General features: G+C 40.3%; 1 protein-coding gene across 1 annotated transcript in view; it reads left to right on the plus strand.

The window, feature by feature from the left end:
• Window positions 1-23293, plus strand: part of EFL1 (elongation factor like GTPase 1) — a 134728-nt gene that overhangs the window by 16584 nt on the left and 94851 nt on the right. Inside the window, exons 7-14 of the mRNA XM_082850972.1 lie at window positions 898-1112; window positions 10764-10887; window positions 12622-12698; window positions 13428-13564; window positions 14581-14703; window positions 18581-18680; window positions 22623-22774; window positions 23016-23182. Of these exons, the coding sequence (XP_082707098.1) occupies window positions 898-1112; window positions 10764-10887; window positions 12622-12698; window positions 13428-13564; window positions 14581-14703; window positions 18581-18680; window positions 22623-22774; window positions 23016-23182 (1095 nt within the window). The remainder of the gene's footprint in view (window positions 1-897; window positions 1113-10763; window positions 10888-12621; window positions 12699-13427; window positions 13565-14580; window positions 14704-18580; window positions 18681-22622; window positions 22775-23015; window positions 23183-23293) is intronic.

Genomic DNA, 23293 nt, shown 5'->3' on the forward strand with positions numbered 1-23293 from the left:
TAGTACAATGTTTCATTAAAAGAATTGCAAATTATTTGTTATAGTTGAAGAATTAGATCCTGTTAAGTAGTGATAAGAGGCGCTAGTAGAAAGGAGTGTAGGGTTTAGATTATGGTGAACCTTGTATGCCATGCATGGAGGTTTGAAATGTCTTCTTCAAGATGGTGGAGTACCATTGATGTGACCAACTTGAGAATATTTATTTGCTAAAGAAAGGAAGTGATAAAGGTAGAGCAGTGAAAAAGAATGGATCAGTGGATCTAGTTCCCTGAAGAGATAGTCAGGGATGGGTACAGATGAAATACTCCCACCCTGCAGTGGAAGGAGAAGGGCCAGTGGTAATTGTAGATATAGATGGACCTATAGGTTGAATTATTGCGAGCTTGCAGGATTTCTGAATAATAGGTTCCATTTTCTCTTGGAGGTAGGAAATAAGATCACCTACTTGAGAGTGAAAATAGTTGGGCGTTAGAGGTCAGGAAGAGGGCCTGAAGAGAGGGGCGAACAGTTCAAACATCTGCTGTGAGAAATGGTGAGGGAGTTGACTAAGGTTATAAACGAAGATTGTGGGGGTTGGAAACCATGAGTTCTAGTGACACCTGGCCTTGGTCCTGGAAAACAAGTTGAAGATATGACAGATTAGTGTGCTTTCAACTCTTGAGCACAAAAATGACCTTTCAAAAGCCTTCCAATTTAGCTTTGCTGGGTGTGAAAAGCATGGGTTGATAGCCTATAAGTTAATGATGGCTATAAACGTCATCGCCATCCATGTGTGCTTAATATGAGCTCAAACTGTGACTTACGATTCTAGGCTTAGCAAGGCTTAGACAGTGTGTCTCCTGTCATGGGCGTGCAAAGCGTCTGAATGACATTCTGCCATTTTACCATCTCTCCTAGATTAATGCACTCACAGGAGCTCTTTTTACTTCTAAAGTGCTAGAAGAAAGAGCAGAGAGAGAGACTGAATCCCAAGTGAATCCAAATTCTGAGCAAGGAGAGCAAGTGTATGACTGGAGCACTGGCTTGGAGGACACAGATGATTCTCACCTTTACTTCTCTCCAGACCAGGGAAATGTGGTATTTACAAGTGCAATAGATGGGTGGGGCTTTGGGTAAGTGTTTCAATGTAATTAAATCTCTTTGTGGATTTTATATGCAATTGTTTTTTTTTGTTGTTGTTATTTTTTTTGGCGGTACGTGGGCCTCTCACTGCTGTGGCCTCTCCCGTGGCGGAGCACAGGCTCCGGACGCGCAGGCTTAGCGGCCATGGCTCACGGGCCCAGCCACTCCGTGGCATGTGGGATCTTCCCGGACCGGGGCACGAACCCGCGTCCCCTGTATCGGCAGGCGGACTCTCAACCACTGCGCCACCAGGGAAGCCCCTATCCAATTGATTTTTTAATTAAACTTTTTATTTTGAGATATTGTAGATTCACATACAGTCATAGGAAAGAATACAGAGAGTTCTCTTGTTCCTTTACCTTGTGTCCCTCCAAAGGTAACATCTTGCAGAACTGTAGTGTAATATCACAGCCAGGATATTAACATTGATATAATCCATCACCATGAAGAGCCTTCATGTTCCGCTAATATAGCCACACCCACTTCCTTCCGAGTCCCAACCCCTCCTTAATGACTAACTCTTCTCTATTTCTATAATTTGTCATTTCAAGAATGTTATAGAAATGTAATTGAATAATATGTAACCTTTTCTGGATTTGATTTTCAGAATAATTCTTTAGAGACATATCTAAGTTGTTACGTGCATCACTGGTTGGTTCCTTTTTATTGCTTAGTACTATTCCATGTGTGTTTGTACCACAGTTTGTTTGAGTATTTACCCATTGAAGGACATCTGGGTTTTTTCTAGTTTGGGGCTACTATGAGTAAAGCTGCTGTAAGCATTCATCTGTAGGTTTTCATGTGAACATAAGTTTTCATTTCTCTGGGATGAATGCCTAGAAGTGCATTTGCTGAGTCATAGGGTAGTTGTGTGTTTAGTTTTTAAAGAAACTGTCAAACTGATGTACCATTTTATATTCCCACCAGCAATGTATGGTGATCCAGTTTCTCCACATGTTCACCCTCATTTGGTATTGTTCCTATTTTTTTTCTTTTGTCTTTTTTTAGCCATTCTGATAGGTGTGTACTGATATGTTATTATGGTTTTAATTCGCATTTTCCTAACAGCTTGTCATGTTGAAAATCTTTTCATGAGCTGATTTGCCATCTGTGTATCCTCTTGTGTGAAATGTCTTTTTTTTTTTTTTTTGGTATGAGGGCCTCTCACTGCTGTGGCCCCTCCTGTCGCGGAGCACAGGCTCCGGATGCGCAGGCCCAGCGGCCATGGCTCACGGGCCCAGCCGCTCCACGGTACGTGGGATCCTCCCGGACTGGGGCACAAACCCACGTCCCCTGCATCGGCAGGCGGACTCTCAACCACTGCGCAACCAGGGAAGCCCTGAAATGTCTTTTTATGTCCTTTGCCCATTTTGTTTTCGTTCATGTATAATTGACATATTATATTGGTTTCAAGTGTACAACATTATGATCAATATTTGTATATTGTGAAATGATCACTACAGTAAGTCTAGTTAGTTTCTATCACTATACATAGTTACAAAATTTGTGTGTGTGTGTGATGAGGATTTTTAAGATCGACTCTTAAGAAATTTCAATTATACAATATAGTGTTATTAACTATACCATGCTATACATTACATCCCATGACTGATTTATTTTATAACTGGAAATTTGTACCTTTTGACCCCCTTCACCCACTTTGCCAACCCTCTACTCCCTGCCTCTTGCAACCACCAATCTGTTCTCTGTATCTGTAAGCTGCTTGTTTATTTGGTTTTGTTTTTTAAAGATCATACATGTAAGTGAGATCATGCAGTATTTGTCCTTGTCTTTCTCTGTCTGACATATCTCATTTAGCCCAATGCCCTCGAAGTCCCTCCATGTTGTTGGAAGTGGCAAGTTTGCATTCTTTTTTATGGTTGAATAGTATTCCGTTTTGTGTATATACACTGCATCATCTTTATCCGTTCATGTATCAGTGGACACTTAGGTTGTTTCCATACCTTGGCTGTTGTAAATAATGCTGCAATAAGGTGTTGTGCATATATCTTTTCAAGAGTTTTGGGTTTTTTTTGCATAAATACCCAGAAGTGGACTTGCTGCATCAAATGGTAGTTGTATTTTTAATTTTTTGAGGAACCTCCATAATATTTTCCATAGTGGTTGTACCAATTTGCCTTCCTACCAACAGTGCACAAAGGGTTTCCTTTTGTCCACATCCTCACCAATACTTATTTCTTAACCTTTTGTGATAATAGCCATTCTAACAGGTGTAAGGTGTTAGCTCATTGTCATTTGACTTACATTTTCCTGATAGTGATGATCAATATTTAGTGATGTTGAGCATCTTTTCATATACCTGTTGGCTATCTGTAGGTCTTCTTTGGAAATATGTTCATGTCTTCTGTCCTTTTTATCAGTTGATTGTTTGGGTTTTTTGCTATTGAGTTGTATGAGTATTTCGTATATTTTGGATATTAACCCCTTATCAGATATATAATTTGCAAATACTTCCTGTTATTCAATAGGTTGCTTTTTCATTTTCTTGACTACCTGCTTCGTTGTATAGTCCTTTGCCCATTTTCTAATTTTTATTTATTTATGTTTTACTTTTGAGCTTTGAGAATTTTTTATATATTCTGGATATTAGTCCTTTGTCTCATACATGTTTTATAAATATTTTCTTCCAGTCTAGAGTTTCGCTTTTCACCTTAATAAGTGTCTTTCACAGAGCAAAGTTTTTAATTTGAGTGGAAGTCCAGTTTATCGATTTTTCCTTTTATGAATTATACTTTTGGCATTAAGAAGTCTGCCTAGCCCTAGATCCTGAATATTTTCTCTCATGTTTTTTCTGGAAGTTTTATAGTTTTCCTTCTTACATTTAAATCTGTGATTCATTTTGAGTTAAGTTTTTGTATAAGATGTGAAACTTGGGTCGAGGTTCATTTTGGGGGCTGTGGGTGTCCCAGTTACTTTGACACCATTTATTGAAAAGCCTATACCTGCTCTATTGAATGTTTTTGTACCTTTGTCCGAATCAGTTAGACATATTTATGTGGGTCTATTTCTGAGTATTATATTCTGTTTCATTGATCTATGTGTCTGTCTTTCCACCAATACCACATAGCCCTGATTACTCTAAGTGTATAATAAGTTTTGAAATTGGGTGGATTATTTCCATCACGTTCTTCTTTTTCAAAATGGTTTTAGCTGTTCAAGGGTCTGTGCCTTTCCATATACATTTTATAATAATCTTTGCCTATATCTGCAAAAAAAATTTTGCTAGGATTTTGGTGGAAAATGCATGGTACACTTGTATATTAATTTAAGGAGAATTGATGCCTTTACTATGTTGAAGCATCTAATCCATGGAGGCTGTATGTTTCTCCATTTGTGCAGATTTTCTTTGATTTCTTTAATCAGCATTTTGTGGTTTTCAGCATTTAAGTCCTGTACATGTTATATTAGGCTTGCACCTAATTTTTCTTTTTTTCTAGAAATTATAATGGTATTTTTTATTTTGGTGTTCACATCTTCATTTCTACTGTATTGAAATATAATTACTTGATTTTTGTGTGTCGATCTTATATACTGTCACCTTGCTAAACCTATTCATTAGTTCTAAGAGTTTTTTGTAGATGCCTTGGGATTTCGTAAAGGTAGTCATGTCATCTGCAAATAAGGACTTTTATTTCTTCCTGTCCTGTGCCATTTTCCTTTCTTTTCTTGCCTTATTGCACTGGCAAGAACTTCCAGCACTGTTTGAATAAGTGGGGAAAGTAGACATACTTGCCTTGTTCCCATCTTTCAGTCTTTCACCAAGAGGTATAATGTTAGTTCTAAGTTGTTTGTAAATGTTCTTTGTCAAGGTAAGGAAGTTCCCCTGCACTCCTTTTTTTCTGAGTTATTACTATGAATTGGTGTCAGATTTTTTCAAATGCTTTTTCTGTATCAATTAATATAATCCTATGATTTTTGTTCTTTAACTATTAATATAGTAGATTACCTTGATTTTTGAATATTCAGCAAGTTTTGCATCTCTTTGTAGATTTTATATACAATTAACTTTTTAAACCTTATTCTTTGAATAAATTCAAAATTCAGAAGGTACAAAAATGCGTACAATGAAAAGTCTCCCACACTATCCCTTAGCTTTTTAGTTCATTTCCCCACAGAAAACTAGTTTGTCCCAGCAGTTTCTTGTGTATCATCTGGAGGTTATTATGCATATATGAGCAAATACATTATCAACTTTTATTATCTACACTAGCAGAAGTTACTGTGGAAAGAAACTAACTATTGAGGGTGTGCATATGCTAGGCGTTGAGCTAGTCACTTAAATTATTTCATTGAATTCTTAGAACACTCCTTTTATTTTATTTTTTTCCAATTTTTTTTAATTAATTATTTTTGGCTGCATTGGGTGTTCATTGCTGTGTGCGGGCTTTCTCTAGTTGCGACGAGCAGGAGCTACTCCTCTATGGGCTGTGCAGGTTTCTTGTTGCGGTGGCTTCTCTAGTTGTGGAGCACAGGCTCTAGGCGTGTGGGCTTCAGTAGTTGTGGCATGTGGGCTCAGTAGTTGTGGCTCACAGGCTGTAGAGCACAGGCTCAGTAGTTGTGGCACGCAGGTTTAGTTGCTCTGCTCTGCGGCATGTGGGATCTTCCTGGACCCGTGTCCCCTGCATTGGCAGGTGGATTCTTAACCACTGCGCCACCAGGGAAGTCCCAGAACAATCCTTTTAAATAGGTCTTAATATTTATTATTTAAGGTTCAAAGACATTGATTGATTTGTTAAACATCACTTAGCCACTGAGTGGCATAGCTGTTGTTAAGTTTAAAGTCTGCCTGGCACTGAAGTTCATGCTTTTGTACCATAGTGCTTTTATGGGATCTTCACTATGGAATATAGGGACCCTTGTTTTTTCTAATTGCCCCTTCTGGGTATGTACACACTCAGGCCAAGTAGTAGTGATATCAGTTTTGAATGTGCTAGGTAATTGATTACATTTCTAACCACAGCCATCACTGACTTGTGAAATCAGAAAATTCAGCGGATTTTTACTTTGAGAAAAATGTCTTCGGCCTGGGTAAACAGTTGTGGGGGTATAATGAAATTTACTTTAGTTGTAGGCTTAACCTTACATATAATTTGCAGGGATAATAGAACCAGAAATAATGCACCAGGTGAAACCACCCTTGGCTGTTCCTTGTCTTCCTTTTTACAGGAACTTGCCCTTCAACGTCCTTTTGACTGAACACATTTTGCCTTGGGCAGCATAATAAATTATAATACCATAATTTTTCTCTGCTAGTTTGTAATAAATTATAGATACCTTGGTTTATTTGGTGCCTATAAAGGTTATACCAGACAAATAAATTCAGATAATGGATATATAGTGAAAATGGAAATTACAAACTTGAAAATTTGCACTTTTCATATGTAGTTGATGACTTACCATTGTCATCTTTCTGGGCCTTGTTTCCTCATCTGAAAAATAAGAATATAGGTCTAAGATAATTTCTAAGAATTTCTTTGTGCTAAAATGTACAGTGATTCATTCAGTCATATAACAGGGTCAGACCTATTGATTTCTTAATTTGTAAATTTTGCTAGTGAGCTATAAGGTAAGGGGCTTGCCCTTTTCTTGTAATGATTTCCATAAAAAATTGAATGTTTTATGTGAATTTTAGTCTAAATCTCACAAGAAGGAATGGGGAAAGACTTGAATGAACAGAATGAGGGTAACTTCTCACAACTTTGGACATTTTTACGTACTTTCAGTCAATAAATGAATTCCCCTGTATTAGACAAAGTCATCTTTATAGATCTGCTAGTGCCTGTTCTCAACTAGTTGACATGTTAATTTATGGAAAAGGGTTGGTGGAAATGAAAGCACTGGAGACCCATTTCCTTCCAATTTTCCTCTAACATGTCAGTGAATGGGGAAAGTTGGCAACTTCAATAGGTCAATAGGGAAAGTTGTCACAAAAAGTGGGAAATGAGTACATTTCAGAATTTAGCAAATGGTTCTATAAACTCTTACATAGTGGGACAGGATTAAGAAGTGTGACTAGTGGCTGTGTGGCCTAAATCTGTCCTGTTAATAGTTGTTACTCCAGGAGAATCTGCTCTGAAAAAGCAGAAACAATTGACTTGTGTGGGTGGCAGCAACGATCTAGTTCCTGATTAAGATAAATAGAGCTGAGGCCCCCAACCCTATAAAACAGGGGCCGGAAAGAAAAGACAAGGAAAAGCCCTTCCTTATAGTTTTGTTTGTCTTTGTGCAGCAGTGTCTTATAATCCTGCAATTAACATTAATCCATTGGGTACCTTGGACACAAAAGAGTATGTGGCCCAGAAATTTCATACTTGGCCAAGCTGTCACTCAGGGCAAAAGATTGATAGGTCAGTAGTCTTGGAAAACATGTTCTGCAAATCTTTTCTGAGAATCTTGTTTGAAGTTATTCAGTAGAGGAAATGAATTAAAATAGAATTCAAGAATGGAGAAGTTGTGCTAGAAACTGTCAGTATTTTAAAATTATAACTAATGACAGACACAGGAATAAAAGCACTAAGCAATAATCAAGAAAGATTTGATGTTTATAAGCAACTTTTGTGGTAACTGGGGGATTGAAAAGAATGTAAAGGATGAAAAACAAGATTTTCAAAGATTTATGTGTCTGTACGTGTATGTATGTGTAAATAAATGATGGACTAGAAAAGGGTTTGAAGACAGTGGTCTAAGCAAATGGCCAATTTCTTACTATAATTTATGATTTTATAGTATGTTTCAGTGTTTGTGAAAATCTTTGTTTGCCACTTTTTGAGTTAAAAGCAAGACATATATCTGACACATTGTTGTAAAGGATAAAAGAAAACGTAACGGACTGGGTAGCACAAATCAACAACAACAACAACAAAATCCTAGAAGCATGAAGAGAAATCTACCTAATCAGAACAGTTATGACAGTAAATGTTTGAATCCCCTGTTGAGGAGATACTGTCTTTTATAAGAAGGAAATTTCCAGAGATTTGCTAAATAAAATAAACATAAAGCATAAGGGACTGAGGGTAAACATCAAAGCTTTGGTTCAATATGTCAAACAAATGTGAATAAAAAGAAAGTAGGTTTGGCGATCTTAATGATAAGCAGAGCAGAATTTATGGCAAATGTGGCATAAGGATCATTTTTATATGGGTAATTGGCACATTTCTGTAGTAAAGAGATTAATGATCATAACAGCAAAGTTCATGAGACAAAAATAGAAGTATAAGTAGAAATCCACAGTCATGTGGTTTGGGGGGATTGCATCATATCACAGTTTAACATCAAATAGCAACAAACCATATGAATAGTATTATAATTAAAGTCCGGATTTGTTTTAAGTGTCAGTGAAGGATATATAAAAATTGATCCTATGTCAGGCCAACAAACAATTCAAGTTCAAGGAATATAAACTATGTTGAAAGCTTATACAAATCACTCAGTCATTATCTCCAGCGCTAACCATCTAAGAATGGACCCAAGTTGCCAATATGATGATCAAAGTGTTGGCTGTATTTATTGAGGACCCAGAGAACATCACTGTAAAGAACAGGGCTCCCTGGTAGAGATAGGCTGGAGAATGTGCTTGGGACCTCAGGCCAGAGTAGTTGCCTCCCATTGTCTCCCTCCTGTAGGTCCTGTAATGGATCTGTGAATCTGCATGGAGGATTGCAGCCTGTCTGGAAAGATCAGGTGTTGAGAGATGGAAAGCCCAGGGGGAGATAAGGGTCTGCTGACTTGCCTCTGGAAAGAAGGTTCTGTGCTTTGTTCTAGGTGTACTTAACTTCAGGAAGTCAAGGAGGAAGCTTGGCTCTTTTTACTGATCCCTGGAGTAGGGAGCAAGACAGAGCTTGCTTCCTTTTTGAGGCATAGGAACTCTGCCCAATAAGTGTTGGCCATTGGCCTTATTTTTGCTTGTTGAGTAGCCATTGAGGTGGGAGAGAGACCAAGAGTGCTCCTTTCAGCCCTCCAGAGTAGGAAAGCTACGTCTACGGAGTGAGGTAAAAATTGGTAAAGAGAAGATGGGTTCCCTCCAAAAAGACGAAAAAGATTATAAGTTAATGATATAGTGATACTGGGCTTCCCTGGTGGCGCGGTGGTTGAGAGTCCGCCTGCCAGTGCAGGGGACGCGGGTTCGTGCCCCGGTCCGGGAAGATCCCACATGCCGCGGAGCGGCTAGGCCCATGAGCCATGGCCGCTGAGCCTGCGCGTCCGGAGCCTGCGCTCCGCACGGGAGAGGCCACAACAGTGAGAGGCCCGCGTACCGCAAAAAAAAAAAAAAATATATATATATATATAGTGATACTAACATATATAAATAATGTATAAATTATATATTATATACATGTTATATATACAATTTATGTATAAATTTTTATATAAGTATAAATAAAATAATAATAGAAACTAAAGTTTTAGAAAAGTAAAAAAAACTCTACTAAATAAATAGCTGTTGGATCAAATGGGAAATAAAGCTTACCATAGTGAATTACTTTGGAAGTGATGGACCTTTGAGGCCATCTCTTTCAGAATGTTAGTAGCTTATAACTGTATGATGTGAATTTTGATTCCTGATGGGTGTTTTTCTCTCCCTTGGACCTCAGTGAGAGGGGGCATTGGTTATTTATCTTCAGCAGTTTCTGTAGCATCTGTTTTTGCTTCTAAGCTGCTGCCTGATGCTCTTCATATTTCTGGTTCCAACCATAATTATTAACTTCCACTCCTGCAGCTTTTTATTGCTCCCACCAGGCTTCTGTTATCATAAGAGAATATCAGCTAATGGGACTTGGTTGTAGTTAACCCCTGGATTCCACAGTTGTTGAATGACAGGTAAAGAATTGTCTAGAATCTGTTAACTTTGGATTCCTTCTGCATTGGAGAATATAGCAGGTGTCTTTTAAGTTGCTGGTACTTTGAGAGTTGGACTCAAAACTTAGATTATGTAGGAGCATACTGTTCCCTGCAGAAAAGGTATTTTTTCTAGGTCCTTTACCCAGACACTGCAGATGCTGTAATATACAGCATCATTATTTGTCAGGTGACCGCTCTTGTGTGGCTGGGGTTTCCAGTAGAGCAGACCTGGTGCTAACTGGCTTCTCTAAGGGCTGGAGAGAGTTAAGTAAGTGTGTATCTATCTGTTTCCTGTTTAATCCCAGATGCTAAAAAGCCTTTTTTTGGCAGGTTCTGGCTCTAGGGTTTGTTTTCTTTGTGAGCATTAGGTACCTATAGCAGTGAAGGGCTGAAACAAAGTTTATTGTTGGCGTGGCTGCAATGGGCAGCTGGAGCCTCCATTTCCTTGGCCATTATTCCTCTTGTTTTACACATGCAGAATTAAAAAAGGGAGGTATGGCATGAATTCTGATTCATATGGATTTAGGGGAAGTTGGACAGGAAGCTGGGCTCTGGAATGAGACTGCTTGGGTTTGAATCCCAGCTTCACTTGTTACCTGTGTGATATCTCGTGCTTCATTATACTTTTCTGTAAAATGGGGGAGATAATTAGTACTTACCTTGTAAGATAGTTGAAATGACATTTAAAGCACGTTGAACAGTACCTGGCACAGAAACACTCAAGTGTTAGCTGTACTCATTTATGTTGTTATTAATAACGTGAACACTTGCTTTTCTTTCAGAATTGAGCACTTTGCCGAAATCTACAGTCAAAAAATTGGCATCAAAAAGGAAGTTCTTTTGAAAACCTTGTGGGGAGATTATTATATAAATACGAAGGCTAAGAAGATTATGAAGGTTGATCAGGTAATGTGGCGTATGTCCCTGTTGATTGTTGGTCCCATTGTTGCCCTATGAACACCTGTACTGTAACACACCTGTAATTTGGCCTTGGTTTATGGGAGTCAGTTTATGAGGGATTTTCTACTGTATATATTTGGCTAAAGTTCATGTGTCTTATATCCAAGTATTGCTTAAATACAGTTCTTTAGGACTGCCTGGGTTTTTTTGTTTGTTTGTTTTTTCTTTTTAAGAGGAGCAAAAATCTCAGATCCTGTGCATGTGAACTCGAAGACACATATTTTGCATCAGGCATTTGTGTGTCCCCTTCATAAAGAGACATCTCTTTCAGACATCACTGTGTGGCCCACACTTTATCCCTAGTCTCAGCTGAGGCCTTCTCTCATTGAATGTCAGTCACCATGCTTCGCTGATGTGGAGAGGCAGGTGCTCCCTGGAGCACTTCATTCTATCGATTGAGGTGATGTAAGGCTGCTGAATCACATAGCCTCAGAGGATGCTTTTCTTGAAGATTTTTTTTTAAATGTAAAATTCAGGATTTTATAAATTCATTCTCATTGAAGAGCATATATATTCCCTTAAGAAGGTATTTATAAGTATAAAGCTATAGGAAAGAAAAAATATCAGAAGCCAGCACTGCTAGTGCTGTGGTTTTCATTTCTTTCATTCTTTCTGGATAGATACATACATCCCTCAGTTGAGATATTGCTGTTTATATAATATAGCTGCTTTTCTGCTTGACATCATGTTGTGAACATCTTCCGTTGCCATTAAAATCTTTCTATAAACAGTGTATTTAAGAAGGAGCCAGTGTATGAAGTGGGAAAAAGCATGGTTTGAGAATCCAACTCTGTTTGAATCTCAGCTCCACCACTTACTAGTTCCGTGACATTTGTTTCAGTTTTTTTCATCTGCAAATTGGAGATAGTAATACTTACAGGGTGGTTAGGATAATTATCTGAACTATCCAAGAAAAGTCTTCAGAACAGTTCCTGTCACATAAGGACCCTATTACATCATTTACATAATCATTCTACATAAATGTAGAATGTACATAAATCCTGTAAGATTGGACATAGTTTTTATTTCTGTTTCACAAATATTTCGATATTTTAAGTAAAGCTGTGGTGGGCATCTTGATAAATACATTTTTTTGTCTTGACAATGAGCTTTTTCTAACCAGGCATTCAAAGGTAATGGCCTAATTTCCCAATACCTTGCCAATAGTTCTTGAGAAAGAGGGTATCAGTTTATATTCCAGCTCTTGTATATTATCCATCTCAAAGTGCTCTTGCTATTATTTTGTACAGTTTGGTAAGAGAAATAATAGGGGTTTTTTTTGTTTTTTTTTAATATCTTCTTTCTTGAAGTTGAACATTTTTCATGTTTAAGAACATTCTTTAGAACAAAGTCCATGGAAATTTTAGAGTGAAGTTTTAGCTCTCAGCTTGGGTATCATGTATTTCTTTGATGGCAGTGAAAGGACAACTGCAGTGATATATCCCCCAAATGGTCTTGTTTGTGAAGTCCATGGTTCCTGGAGGAAGAGAACAGTGGGTTGTTACTGATTGTGGATTATTGGCTTTTTAGAGCATTCTTATAGCTACTTTCCTCCACTTTTCTGTTGAGTAAATATTTTCTGGTAGAAATGAAACAATGATAATAAAACATGTCAAGAATGAATATGTAAGATACCGATGAAATATTCAGAAATTTAAGCCCATTCATCCTTTTTTACAGGCAAAAGGAAAGAAACCTTTATTTGTACAGTTGATCCTGGAAAATATATGGAGTTTGTATGATGCTGTCTTGAAAAAGTAAGGCTGTTATAAATTGTTACATAAATTGGGCAGTATAATTTGCCTCACTTTTCAGTTTGATGAGTCACACTTCAGAAAGCTGAGATAGACTGAAAAAATGAACAGAGCCTTTGCAGAGGAGTTGGTTACAGGGCTTGGAAACAATTTAAAGGAGTATGTGTAACCCAAGTAAAGGGTGACAGGAGGGAGAGAACAGCCATATTTTATAGAGTGCTGAGGTGAAGTGATATAAAGGATGGAAAGAAACATTAGACTTTTGTTTATACAAACTCAGTTTAAAATAAAATAGTAATTGTAGTAGAAAAGGTGCTTGATATCAAGGATCACTAATGGGGCACTTGGGGGAAAAACTTGCCTGATACAAGTGGAAAAGAATGTTTGCTTCAGTAAATTTCTAAGTTGTTCCAGAGATGGAATAATGATTTTTTAGTATTTATTTATACGGTTGCTTTACCAGTTGACATAGCTTTTTTAGGGAGATTGTGGAATGGTGCTTCATGGGACGTTTTAAAGAAAAGTTCATTTGGAAGTGTATGGGTAGAGGTTGAGCAGTTTTCTCCTGTGGCAGGAGCCCCTTCAAGCGTTTTTATTTTTTTGTAGTAAAAGTAATACATTAGGAATAAATGTGTCAAACAATGTTGAGTCCCTTTTCCTCACTGCTCCTTTGTGTCTTTATGTGATCTTTCTCTCTCCTCACCCCTCACCCATCCTGTACGTTTACTATAGGGACAAAGAAAAAATTGATAAAATCGTGACTTCTTTAGGATTAAAAATTGGAGCCCGAGAGGCACGGCATTCAGACCCTAAAGTTCAGATCAATGCTATTTGCAGTCAGTGGCTTCCCATATCTCAGGCTGTTCTTGGTATCCTTTATTTTAATGGTTTTTAATGCAATCATGGATTTGACTAAACAAGAAAAACCAGTGTGTTATTGGCAATCTGGAAATCCTCTGAAAATAACGCATTTCCATCCAAAGTCTTCTGGGGTTATTTAAGGTTCCACCATGAAACTGTATTAAGTACTTTAAAAATGAATATATTAATATTAACTAGGACTAATACTAATATCAACCTGAATGTTCTTAAAAAATGTTTTTAGTTTTTGTTTAGTAATCTGTAAAATAAAAACTTTTAGACTAAGATTTACATATAAGTAGATAATTTAGATGTTTGTGTTAGGATCACTGGTTCATTTTATTTATTTATTTTTGAATTTTATTTTATTTATTTTTTTATATAGCACTGGTTCATTTTAGACCCATATTTTCGTTAGCTTGTTGATACTTCCTCTCACATTAGTGATTCCAAAAAGACTTGATTTTAAGTGGCTTACATTAACTAAAGTGATTTTATAGATGAATTTAGACTGTCTTCTCTTCCTTGACCTGTGTGTACTCAGCCGTACCCCTGCAGTGGGCTGGGGGTACAGTGTCCTGGGAGTGAACCAGCAGTGGATCTCAGAGCTGTGATAGACACATACCCCTACAGTGACACTCGCTCTGGTGGGGGACCTTCTTGTATCATAGCTTGTGGCTGATGGTTGTTTTATACCAGTTTATGAAACCACATAAAAGATTTTGAGGACTTAAAAGGTCACAGTTAGCCGTGCTCCTAAGTTCTGTTGTCCTTCCTCACTTGTTCCATAGGATGTCAGTGTTAGAATATCTATCATGAGGATCCTTTCTGGGCTCTAGAGTGTCCATGAACTCCCTGAAATTGTATCCATGTTTTGAGATGTGATATATGGCGTAGTGCTGCCTTATAGCCCAGGCATCTTAGAGACATACGTTGTTACCTCAGTATTCAGTGCATACTGTGACTCTCTGCCATGGTGGAGGGCACTTGCTCAAGGTTTTGAGTCCTTAACAGCAGACTTCAGCTATGGTGTGTCAGAAACTTCCTAGTCCCCTTGATATTACAGCCGAGAGAGTGGAGAAACTGATGTGCGCAGGATCGCAAACATTTGATTCTCTTCCACCGGAAACCCAGGCACTGAAAGCAGGTGAGGTAAAGATGAACACAGCAGGTAACATATTTTTGAGTCCTAAGTCCAGACTACTCTAGACCAATTTGCTAAATGCTAGTTTGCCAAATGGCCAATTCCACAGACAAACAATTTCACAAACATTTCACCAGTTGCCTTTTGTTTTCTAACATTTCAGTTTTGCTAGAGCCATTTTGCTCTGCAAGTGGAGTGGGGATACCAGAGGCTCTGAGACCGCTACCTTTTGCCCTGATCACATGTCATAATCTTATAATCATGCTGTATTCCATCCTCCTAAATAGCCAGGAATGTGTTCCTAAAGTGCCACAGCACCACCATGGCTGTGTCCCCAGGGACTGTGGAAAAGGGATTTCAGGGGCTGTGCTGCTCTTTTTTTTTTTTTCTTTTGCGGTACGCGGGCCTCTCACCGTTGTGGCCTCTCCCGTTGTGGAGCACAGGCTCCGGACGCGCAGGCTCAGCGGCCATGGCTCACGGGCCCAGCCGCTCCTGCGGCAGGTGGGATCTTCCCGGACCGGGGCACGAACCCGTGTCCCCTGCATCGGCAGGCGGACTCTCAACCACTGCGCCACCAGGGAAGCCCAGTGCTGCTCTTTTGAAGCCCCGTATATGCGCTCCCCATGAGAGGGATCCTCCCGTTCCAGACTCCGTGTGGCTCCATGAAATTCATGTGTATGTACTCACTTTCTCCTATCCTTTTTCTCCCAATCTACAGAATTTGTAGCCCCTGCCCCCCAAGTCACTGCTGTTCTCAGGGCCACTGTTGACTGTCCTTTGTTATATCTTTCAGCCAGTTCTCAATCCTCATCTGACTAGATCCGTCACTACCATTTGACATGGTCGATCACTCCTTCCTCCTTGAGTCATTTTTTTCCTTGACTTCTAGGCTTCCACATACTCCTACTTTCTCCCTGTCTCCCTGGCTATTTATTCTTTTTTCTTTTTTTTTTTAAAAAAACAGAAAAATCAAACAAAAGTTTAATAACATATATACATGGGACAGACCCAGGAAAACAGAATAACTGGCCGAAACCCTCACCTTAAATACTGTGAGTGGTTTAGGACTTCAAAGGGGAGGAAGGCAATTCACATGAAGATGGAAAAGCAAAAGTTTGGTTGAAAAGAATGTTTGCTGGGCTGTGCAGAGACTCTGGGACACAGCCTAGACTCTGATCTCTAGGTCCTTCCAGTTTTCCCCACCACACCTGTCCCATATTCTTTGCAGTGATAGCTGCATATTCTTTTCTGGTGATAGCTCTATTCCGGGACCAGGTCCTTTATCTAAATTCTTTAGACAGCTAAGGGGACATAAAAAGAAAGACTTCCTGAGTCTTCTGCTTCTTAAAAATAATCAGCCTAAATTAATCCTCATGCCAGAGAAACACATTCTGGGGTGGCAAGTTTTGCTCTTCAACAGTTCTCCCTTTGAAACGTCTTCAAGGAGTGTCACAGTCCAGAAGCTGAGTTCGTAGATTGTTCCATCTCATTAAACCAGTCTCAGTCCTGACAGTAAGTCTGTCTAGTTAAATTCATTTCTGGAGGCAGTGATGCAGGTGGGCTCTCAAAGTTAGGCTTATAAGGTGCAAGCAATCGGGTCTTATAAGAGGCATTTCTATGGAGACAGAAGAAAAAGGTTAATGGTTGGAGCAAATTATAAACCAACTGCTGAACCTAGGAGGCAGCCAGTCAAGATTTCTAGATGTCAGAGTCAAGTATCATCTGCATTGTGAAATGTTGTCGATGATGTCTTTGAGTGTTCAGGTAAACTTTCTGAGCGGCTTACACAGCAGCGGGCCTGAAGATTGTCTAAACATGGGATGTTGTGTGGTGGTCTCTCTCAAGTGTATTGCAGGTTGTTCAGCTTCAGTTTGCAGGGCTTCAGGAAAGGGGCAGCTTTGGTTCTCAGTGATTCCGAATCAAAAGTGGGAGAACAATTGGAAATGTGACTTTGGAGAGTTGTAGCCAAATATTTGAGGAAACTAGAAGAATTCAGGATCCAGTCCAGTTTACCAGTAGAAAAACAAAACCTCGAAGATGATAGCAGAACTAAAATCGAATATCCACAAGTGTGTATTATAGTTTCTATTGAAACATAATTTTTTTTTCTCTGAAATCACCCTCATTTCTACCCAAGATAGCCAAATTAAGACTAATTTGTTTGCAAAGTAAGTTTAGTTTCATTAAACTTGGCCTGATTATTTTTATAGGTCCAGCAAGAATAGCAGCTGACCATATAGGCTCTTTTAAATCTGCTTTGCTGGAACTTTTCATAAGGAATTTCCAGATTAAACTTCTAATAGTCTCTTGAGGCTCCGGACGCGCAGGCTCAGCGGCCATGGCTCACGGGCCCAGCCGCTCCGCGGCATGTGGGATCTTCCTGGACCGGGGCACGAACCTGTGTCCCCTGCATCAGCAGGCGGACTCTCAACCACTGCGCCACCAGGGAAGCCCTGGCTGTTTATTCTTAATCTCTTTTTCCAGTTCCTCTCCATCTCCCTGACTTTTTAACTGTGGGATACCCCAAAGCAAGGCTTAGCCTTTGGACCTCATCTGTTTTCTACCTGCTAATCTTGTCCAGTCTCAAGGCTTTACATGACAACGGCATGCTCTTAATTCCCACATTTATCTCATGCCCCTGCATCGAGTCCATCTGCAAATCCTGTTTACTCTTCCTTTGAAGTATATCCAGAACAACTACTTTTCAACATTTCCACTTCTGCCTCCCTGGGTCCTCCCTGGACCATGATCTCTCATCTGGTTATTACAATAGCTTTCCAGCGGGTATCCCTGCTGCTGTTCTTGATAGCCTTTCGTGTTTTCTCAACACTGCAGCCAGGGTGATCCTGTTAAAAATTGAAGTCAGGGCGTGTCACTTTGTTCCTCACAGCCTTTCAAAGTTTTCCCTGGCAAGACTTCTGATAGATATTTAATTCTTGCTTCCTTTATTCCTTATTTGAATTTTGTTTTTGTTTTTGTTTTTTCTCTACGTGGGCCTCTTACTGTTGTGGCCTCTCCTGTTGCGGAGCACAGGCTCTGGACGCGCAGGCTCAGTGGCCATGGCCCACGGACCCAGCCGCTTCGCGGCATGTGGGATCCTCCCGGACTGGGGCACGAACCCGTGTCCCCTGCATCGGCAGGCAGACTTCCAACAACTGCACCACCAGGGAAGCCCCCTTATTTGAATTTTACTGTTGAATTCTTTATGTGTGAATTATTTTGATGTGGCGTGATTTTTTTTAAAAATTACTAACTGATGGTTTTTTATCTTAACCAATGGTTTTTTTATGTAGGTTAAGAAAAATGTCAATATGTTGATAGGAAATTGTGTTAAAATTTATAGATTTAGGGGAAATTGACATCTTTATAGTATTGAATCTTAATTCATTTCTAAGGTTTTTGGTTATTATCATGATAAGATATTTTTGTCTGTTTTATTTTCTAACTTGTTTTTGTGAGGGATTGGAAAAGCTACTGGTTTTTATGTATTTTATTAGTAAGCTACCTATTGACTATTGACCTTTGGTAAAATTTCTCAGTTCTATCCCTTCTCCACAGGAAACATTTCTGAGGGCTTATGGTGGGTGGTTCAGCCCATTTCCTAGCTTTAGTTCTATGTGGGAGTTCCTCCAGCCCTTCTCCCACCCTATCAGTTTTGCTTTTCTTTCCTCATTTCTGCCAGTTCTCTTGCTCTTGCTCTACTATTTTTCTAGCACTTTTATACTTTTCCAGATGCAATTTTTATCATAGTGGTAAAAGATTATAGGTTGCTTATGTATTTAGATGATGCCGTGTTCTAAACTTCATAATTGTTCTCAGAAGAATCTGGCTCTTTAATAATGGGAAAAAGCAGTAACAGTTTTATTTCCTGTCTCTTTAGCTTTTATGAAATGTGGAAGCGAAGACACTGCTCCGGTTATTATCTTTGTTTCCAAAATGTTTGCAGTTGATGCTAAGGCTTTGCCTCAGAATAAGCAAAGGTAAGGATAAAGGCAAAGTTGGGCTGGGCCAGGGAAGTGGTGTAGGTTTGACGGGGCTGCAGTGAGGGTGTGGGTGGGAAGGTGCAGATAATGCTTTCTCTCCTCAGCCTGGAATTCATACGCCGCAGCCCCTGCGGGAACATAAAATTTGCAGGGTACTTTATCTTTTTGTGATACCTCTGTGGGAGATGGTTGTTGAAATCAGCTCTGGGACTGTTGATTTGAATTCATGTCAGTTTGAAGAGCAGTAAGAGTAGTGGTAGCCACAGTTAACATTTATTGAACATCAGGCAGGGTCTAATGTGAGCCTGTCTTGTCTGCCCCAGTAGAGATTGTTGGATGGGTGAGTATCTCTGCCGATCTTCGTGTGTATTGTGCGTGTGTGGAGGGAGATGGCTCATTTCTCAAGTTTCCAGAGTCTTGGAGGATCTATTCTACATCGTATGAGTTGGTCATGTGTCTTCCCCTCCTTCCCACCTGCACTGCCCCCCACCCCTCACTAGTATAAATGATTAGATCCCGATCATTTCTTGTGAGAGTTATTGCAGCAGTCTCCTAGCTGGTTCTCCTGCCCCAGTATCTAACTCTGCCAGTCCATTTGCCATCCTTCCTTCAGTATGATTTTGGTGTCTGGAATGAAAAGATTCACTCGATATAGGAGCTTGGAAGCTCCTCTTCTGTGCTATCCACAGCTACTCTGGGGGCATTCTGTGTAACAATTTTTCAAGTAACCTGAGAGAACGGATATAAATATTACTTCTGAAGAAGGTCCTAGTACCTCAGGCAGCATCTCAGATCTTACTCTTTTATGCTATAATTAATAATGATGATAACACTCATAATTGGCTGCAGTTTATTAAGCTTATAATATTCCTGCCTCACCATTGATTATGCCACTTAGATCTAACAACAGTTCTACAATGGAACTGTTTAATGTTTCAGTCTTACCTGAGGAAATTCAGAGGCCTTAAAAAGATTAAGTAGTGCACTCAAGGTTACATAGCTAGAAGGAGGCCAAAGCAGTATTTGAATCTATATCTGTCTAGCTTGAAAACCTGTGGTCTTCTACGTCACTGTGTGGAATCTGGCCTGTGTCATCCTGTGCAGCTTTTTAAACTCCACCTCTAGATCTAGGCAGGCAGCCTTCCAACCTGCCTGCCCTTTTTAGATTCTGGGCCTTTGCTTTTGCTGTTCTCAACTGTACTCTTATCAAATTCTTGCTGAATACTTACTTGCTGATAAGTACCTGTTAGGTAACATCCTATTAGGAGTTTTTGAGGCAGTTCCTCTCCCTCTGAATCCTGAGTCTTTGTGTTCCTTTGGCATCCTTCTTGAGAACCAACTTCTTGTAGTAACAAAACGTGATCTTCAGATAGAAGCCGCGTTCCTTGGTCCCTTGGTTCCCATCATCTCAGCTACCTGGTGGTGTGGTTACTGATCATACCAACTATGGCCAGCTTTCCAGCCCTTTCTCTGACAGTCTCCCAGCCCACCCCTTGGCCAGCTTCGCAGAGGCCAGAGCAGAACATTCAGCTTGGAATCCTGAGGGTGGGTGGTTTTGTGTCGTTGCCTCTTTTCCTTTCTTCTCCAGATTCATCTCCCAGGTCTGCCATTTGACGCTCCAGTCAGCATTCTCACCTCTGGTCTCCTTCATCCCTGCTGTTGCTGACTGCCGTCCCCTCAGAACTGTCATCCATAGTTAGCTCAACTACAGCCTCAATAACTCACCGCCCACAGATGTTCCTTGACTAGTAGAGCTCTGTTTTCTTGCAAATAAATTCCTCTTTATTCTCAATAAATACTAGTTTACACAATGGGTTCTTCATATAAAACCTTGCTGACTTCTCTTCCGTCTGCTCTGTTTACCTCTGCCACCACTCCTGGTACTCACAGCAGTGCCTGGCACATAGTAGACGTTAACTGGATGGATGGATAAACATGTAGATGGACAGCAAGCCTGCATGCATTGGATGCTGATTAGTAAATATAAAATGCTAATCATGTTATGAGCTCAGGCAGAATGAGGATTTAATATATGTGAACAAGAATGCTTCTTTCTTAACCAAAGCTAAAATAAAACCACATTTACTTAATGTGATGATGATTTTATCGTCTTTAATTCCTTCTGGATGGGAGACATAGCCTGATGATAACGAGTATAGAGTTTGGAGTTATCTGTATTTGAATTACGGCTCCTCCATTTATTGTCTCTGTCACTTTGGGTCGTTATGTAAATTTCCTAAGCCTCTGTTTCTCGTCTGTAAACTAGGAGTAATAATACCTGTGTCATTTGTTTTGATAAATATGTGCTATAATATACGTAGAGTGAAGAACACAATGTCCGTATCATAGTGATAAGCCCATTGGAAGAGACCGTTTCTCTCCATGTGCTAACAAGTTCATCGGGGGTTTTTTTCCCACCCTGTTTGTAGTAATAATAATGTATTCTGCATTTATATTTTAATTCATACTTTTCAGATACTCTTATAAAAGATTTTAGCAAAAGTCCAGAAACAAGGTAAGTTATCTAAGGATTGATTGAAGGAGCAGCTGGAGTGTGTAGCCTGAAGAAGAGAAGGGGGAGGGGAAGGGCATGAATGCAGATGATTGAAAGGAAAGCAGAGGGAAGAAGGTTTGTTGGATGTTGCTCCAGAAGACAGAACAAGAGCCATGACGAGAAAGTATGAGGAAGCGGCTTTTATCCTGTGTTTGAAAGGCCTTTAACATGTAGAGCTTCCAGTAAGGAGGAGCTTATCTCTTGTAGCGAAACTGCCAACAGGTTTGATTGCCTAACGACACCTGAGCAAGCCATTCTGAAAGGTCGCGCTCTCATTTTTTTGCGTCTTACGGCACAGCCCTACCACCTGCATTGGGATGGGTCTGACTAGAAGGGGCCGACTCCTAGAACCGAATTCTTCGATTTCGAGGGGCAGGTGCTAAGGGAGTAACATTGGTGTCCAGCCCTAGTGGGAGGTCTTGTCTAGCAGGCAGGTGTCTGAAGAGGATAGCAGTGGACAGTCAGTGACTTAAGCGTTCACCTCCCAGGGTAGCCCACACAAAGTAAAAAGGGGTTTTAGGGTACCTGACATCGGGATCTCTAAGAGCATGTGGCCATTTAGAATGCACGTGGACAGTGCACTCTCAGAATGGCCATCTGAATGGATTCTAGTGCTTAAGGAGAGAGAAGGGGAATGGGGAATGGCAGGTTGGGAGACGAGATTATCAGCCAGGTGTCAAGTCAGAGACCGGGGGTGAAGCAGGAATCATAAAATCACAGTGGGGGACAGCCGGGGAGGCAGGCACAAAGTGACAGGATCAAGCAACGTGACCCACCCCCCAGATGAACCCCCCAGCAGACAGCCAGACACACCCACGCACTCCCTTTTCTCTGGTGGTACTTGGGTCTAACACAATGACTGATAATCACTATTTGACCTCTTATCCTGATGAGTTGCCAGCGTTCAGCCTGACCCTTCTTCTTGGACCCCAATTCTCCATGAAGATATATTTTTGTACTTGAGGAGAAAACCTCAGTTTTTCATGGAAGTCTTATGCTTGTCTCTCTACAGGGGTATTCTGAGCCCCGGTGTCTGTTACTCACACCCTTCCTTTTCCTGTCCTTTGCCTTATTGAGGAGGAACATCGGTACCTAAGAAAGGTTCCGTGCTGTTGTGTGTGGCTCTGTGTGGGGACGTGGGCTCTCGCATGTCAGTTCATAAGCTCAGACTAGCTGAGGACGCAGCATTCTCAGAGAAAGCCCGATAGGCCTTCTCTCCTCTTGCTGCAGTGAGGGAGAGAGCTTGGAGAAACCTTCCACCCAGAAGGGACTGGGGACCAACCGTCATCTTCTCCAACCACGTTAATACTTGCTGTTTCTCCACTTGAAGAGACTGAGAGATGCTTGATGTTGCCAGGTGTTAACGTGTCTGTGGTATCCTGTAGACCTCTCACTCAGGAGGAGATTGCCGAGAGGCATGAGCGTGCAAGACGAAGGCACGCGGAGAAGCTGGCAGCCGCGCAGGGCCAAGCGCCCTTGGAGCCCACCCAGGACGGGAGTGCCCTTGAAACGAGTCCACAGGGAGAAGAGCTGAAAGGTATAGCTTTCCTAAATAGGCTTTGGTGAGACGGGATTTTTACTTAACTTGGGACACTCATCCTTTAGCTCTTGGGCTTTTTAGCTTTAAAGGTAGCTTTTATCAGTATACTTTCATTCTTGGCGTTTCCTTGCTGAAACTGGGCTGAATATAGCATATTCCCTGTTCCCTCTGAGTTTCTCAGCAGTCCCTGGATTGGAGAGAGCATTCCTGGCACTCATTATCCTTTGGCTTCTGGCAGGTGATGAGCAAGAGGTGGAGAGTGAGACCCCTAAACCTGTGCCCCAGGAAGGAAATGACCGAGAGCCTTTTATTGCATTTGCTCGAGTATTCAGTGGCGTGGCTCGAAGAGGAAAGAAAATTTTCGTCTTGGGGCCCAAATACAGTCCTCTTGAGTTTTTGCAGCGGGTAAGAATTGGAAGTAAAACGTTAGTTTATTGTTTCAGGGTTCTGATACTTTGTCAGATTGGTTGAGATTGGTGATTACCTTATTAGTAGATTTATTTTGTCTCTAGAAAG

Source organism: Leucopleurus acutus (assembly GCF_964270905.1).
Source record: "Leucopleurus acutus genome assembly, chromosome: 1".
Classification (NCBI taxonomy): domain Eukaryota; kingdom Metazoa; phylum Chordata; class Mammalia; order Artiodactyla; family Delphinidae; genus Leucopleurus; species Leucopleurus acutus.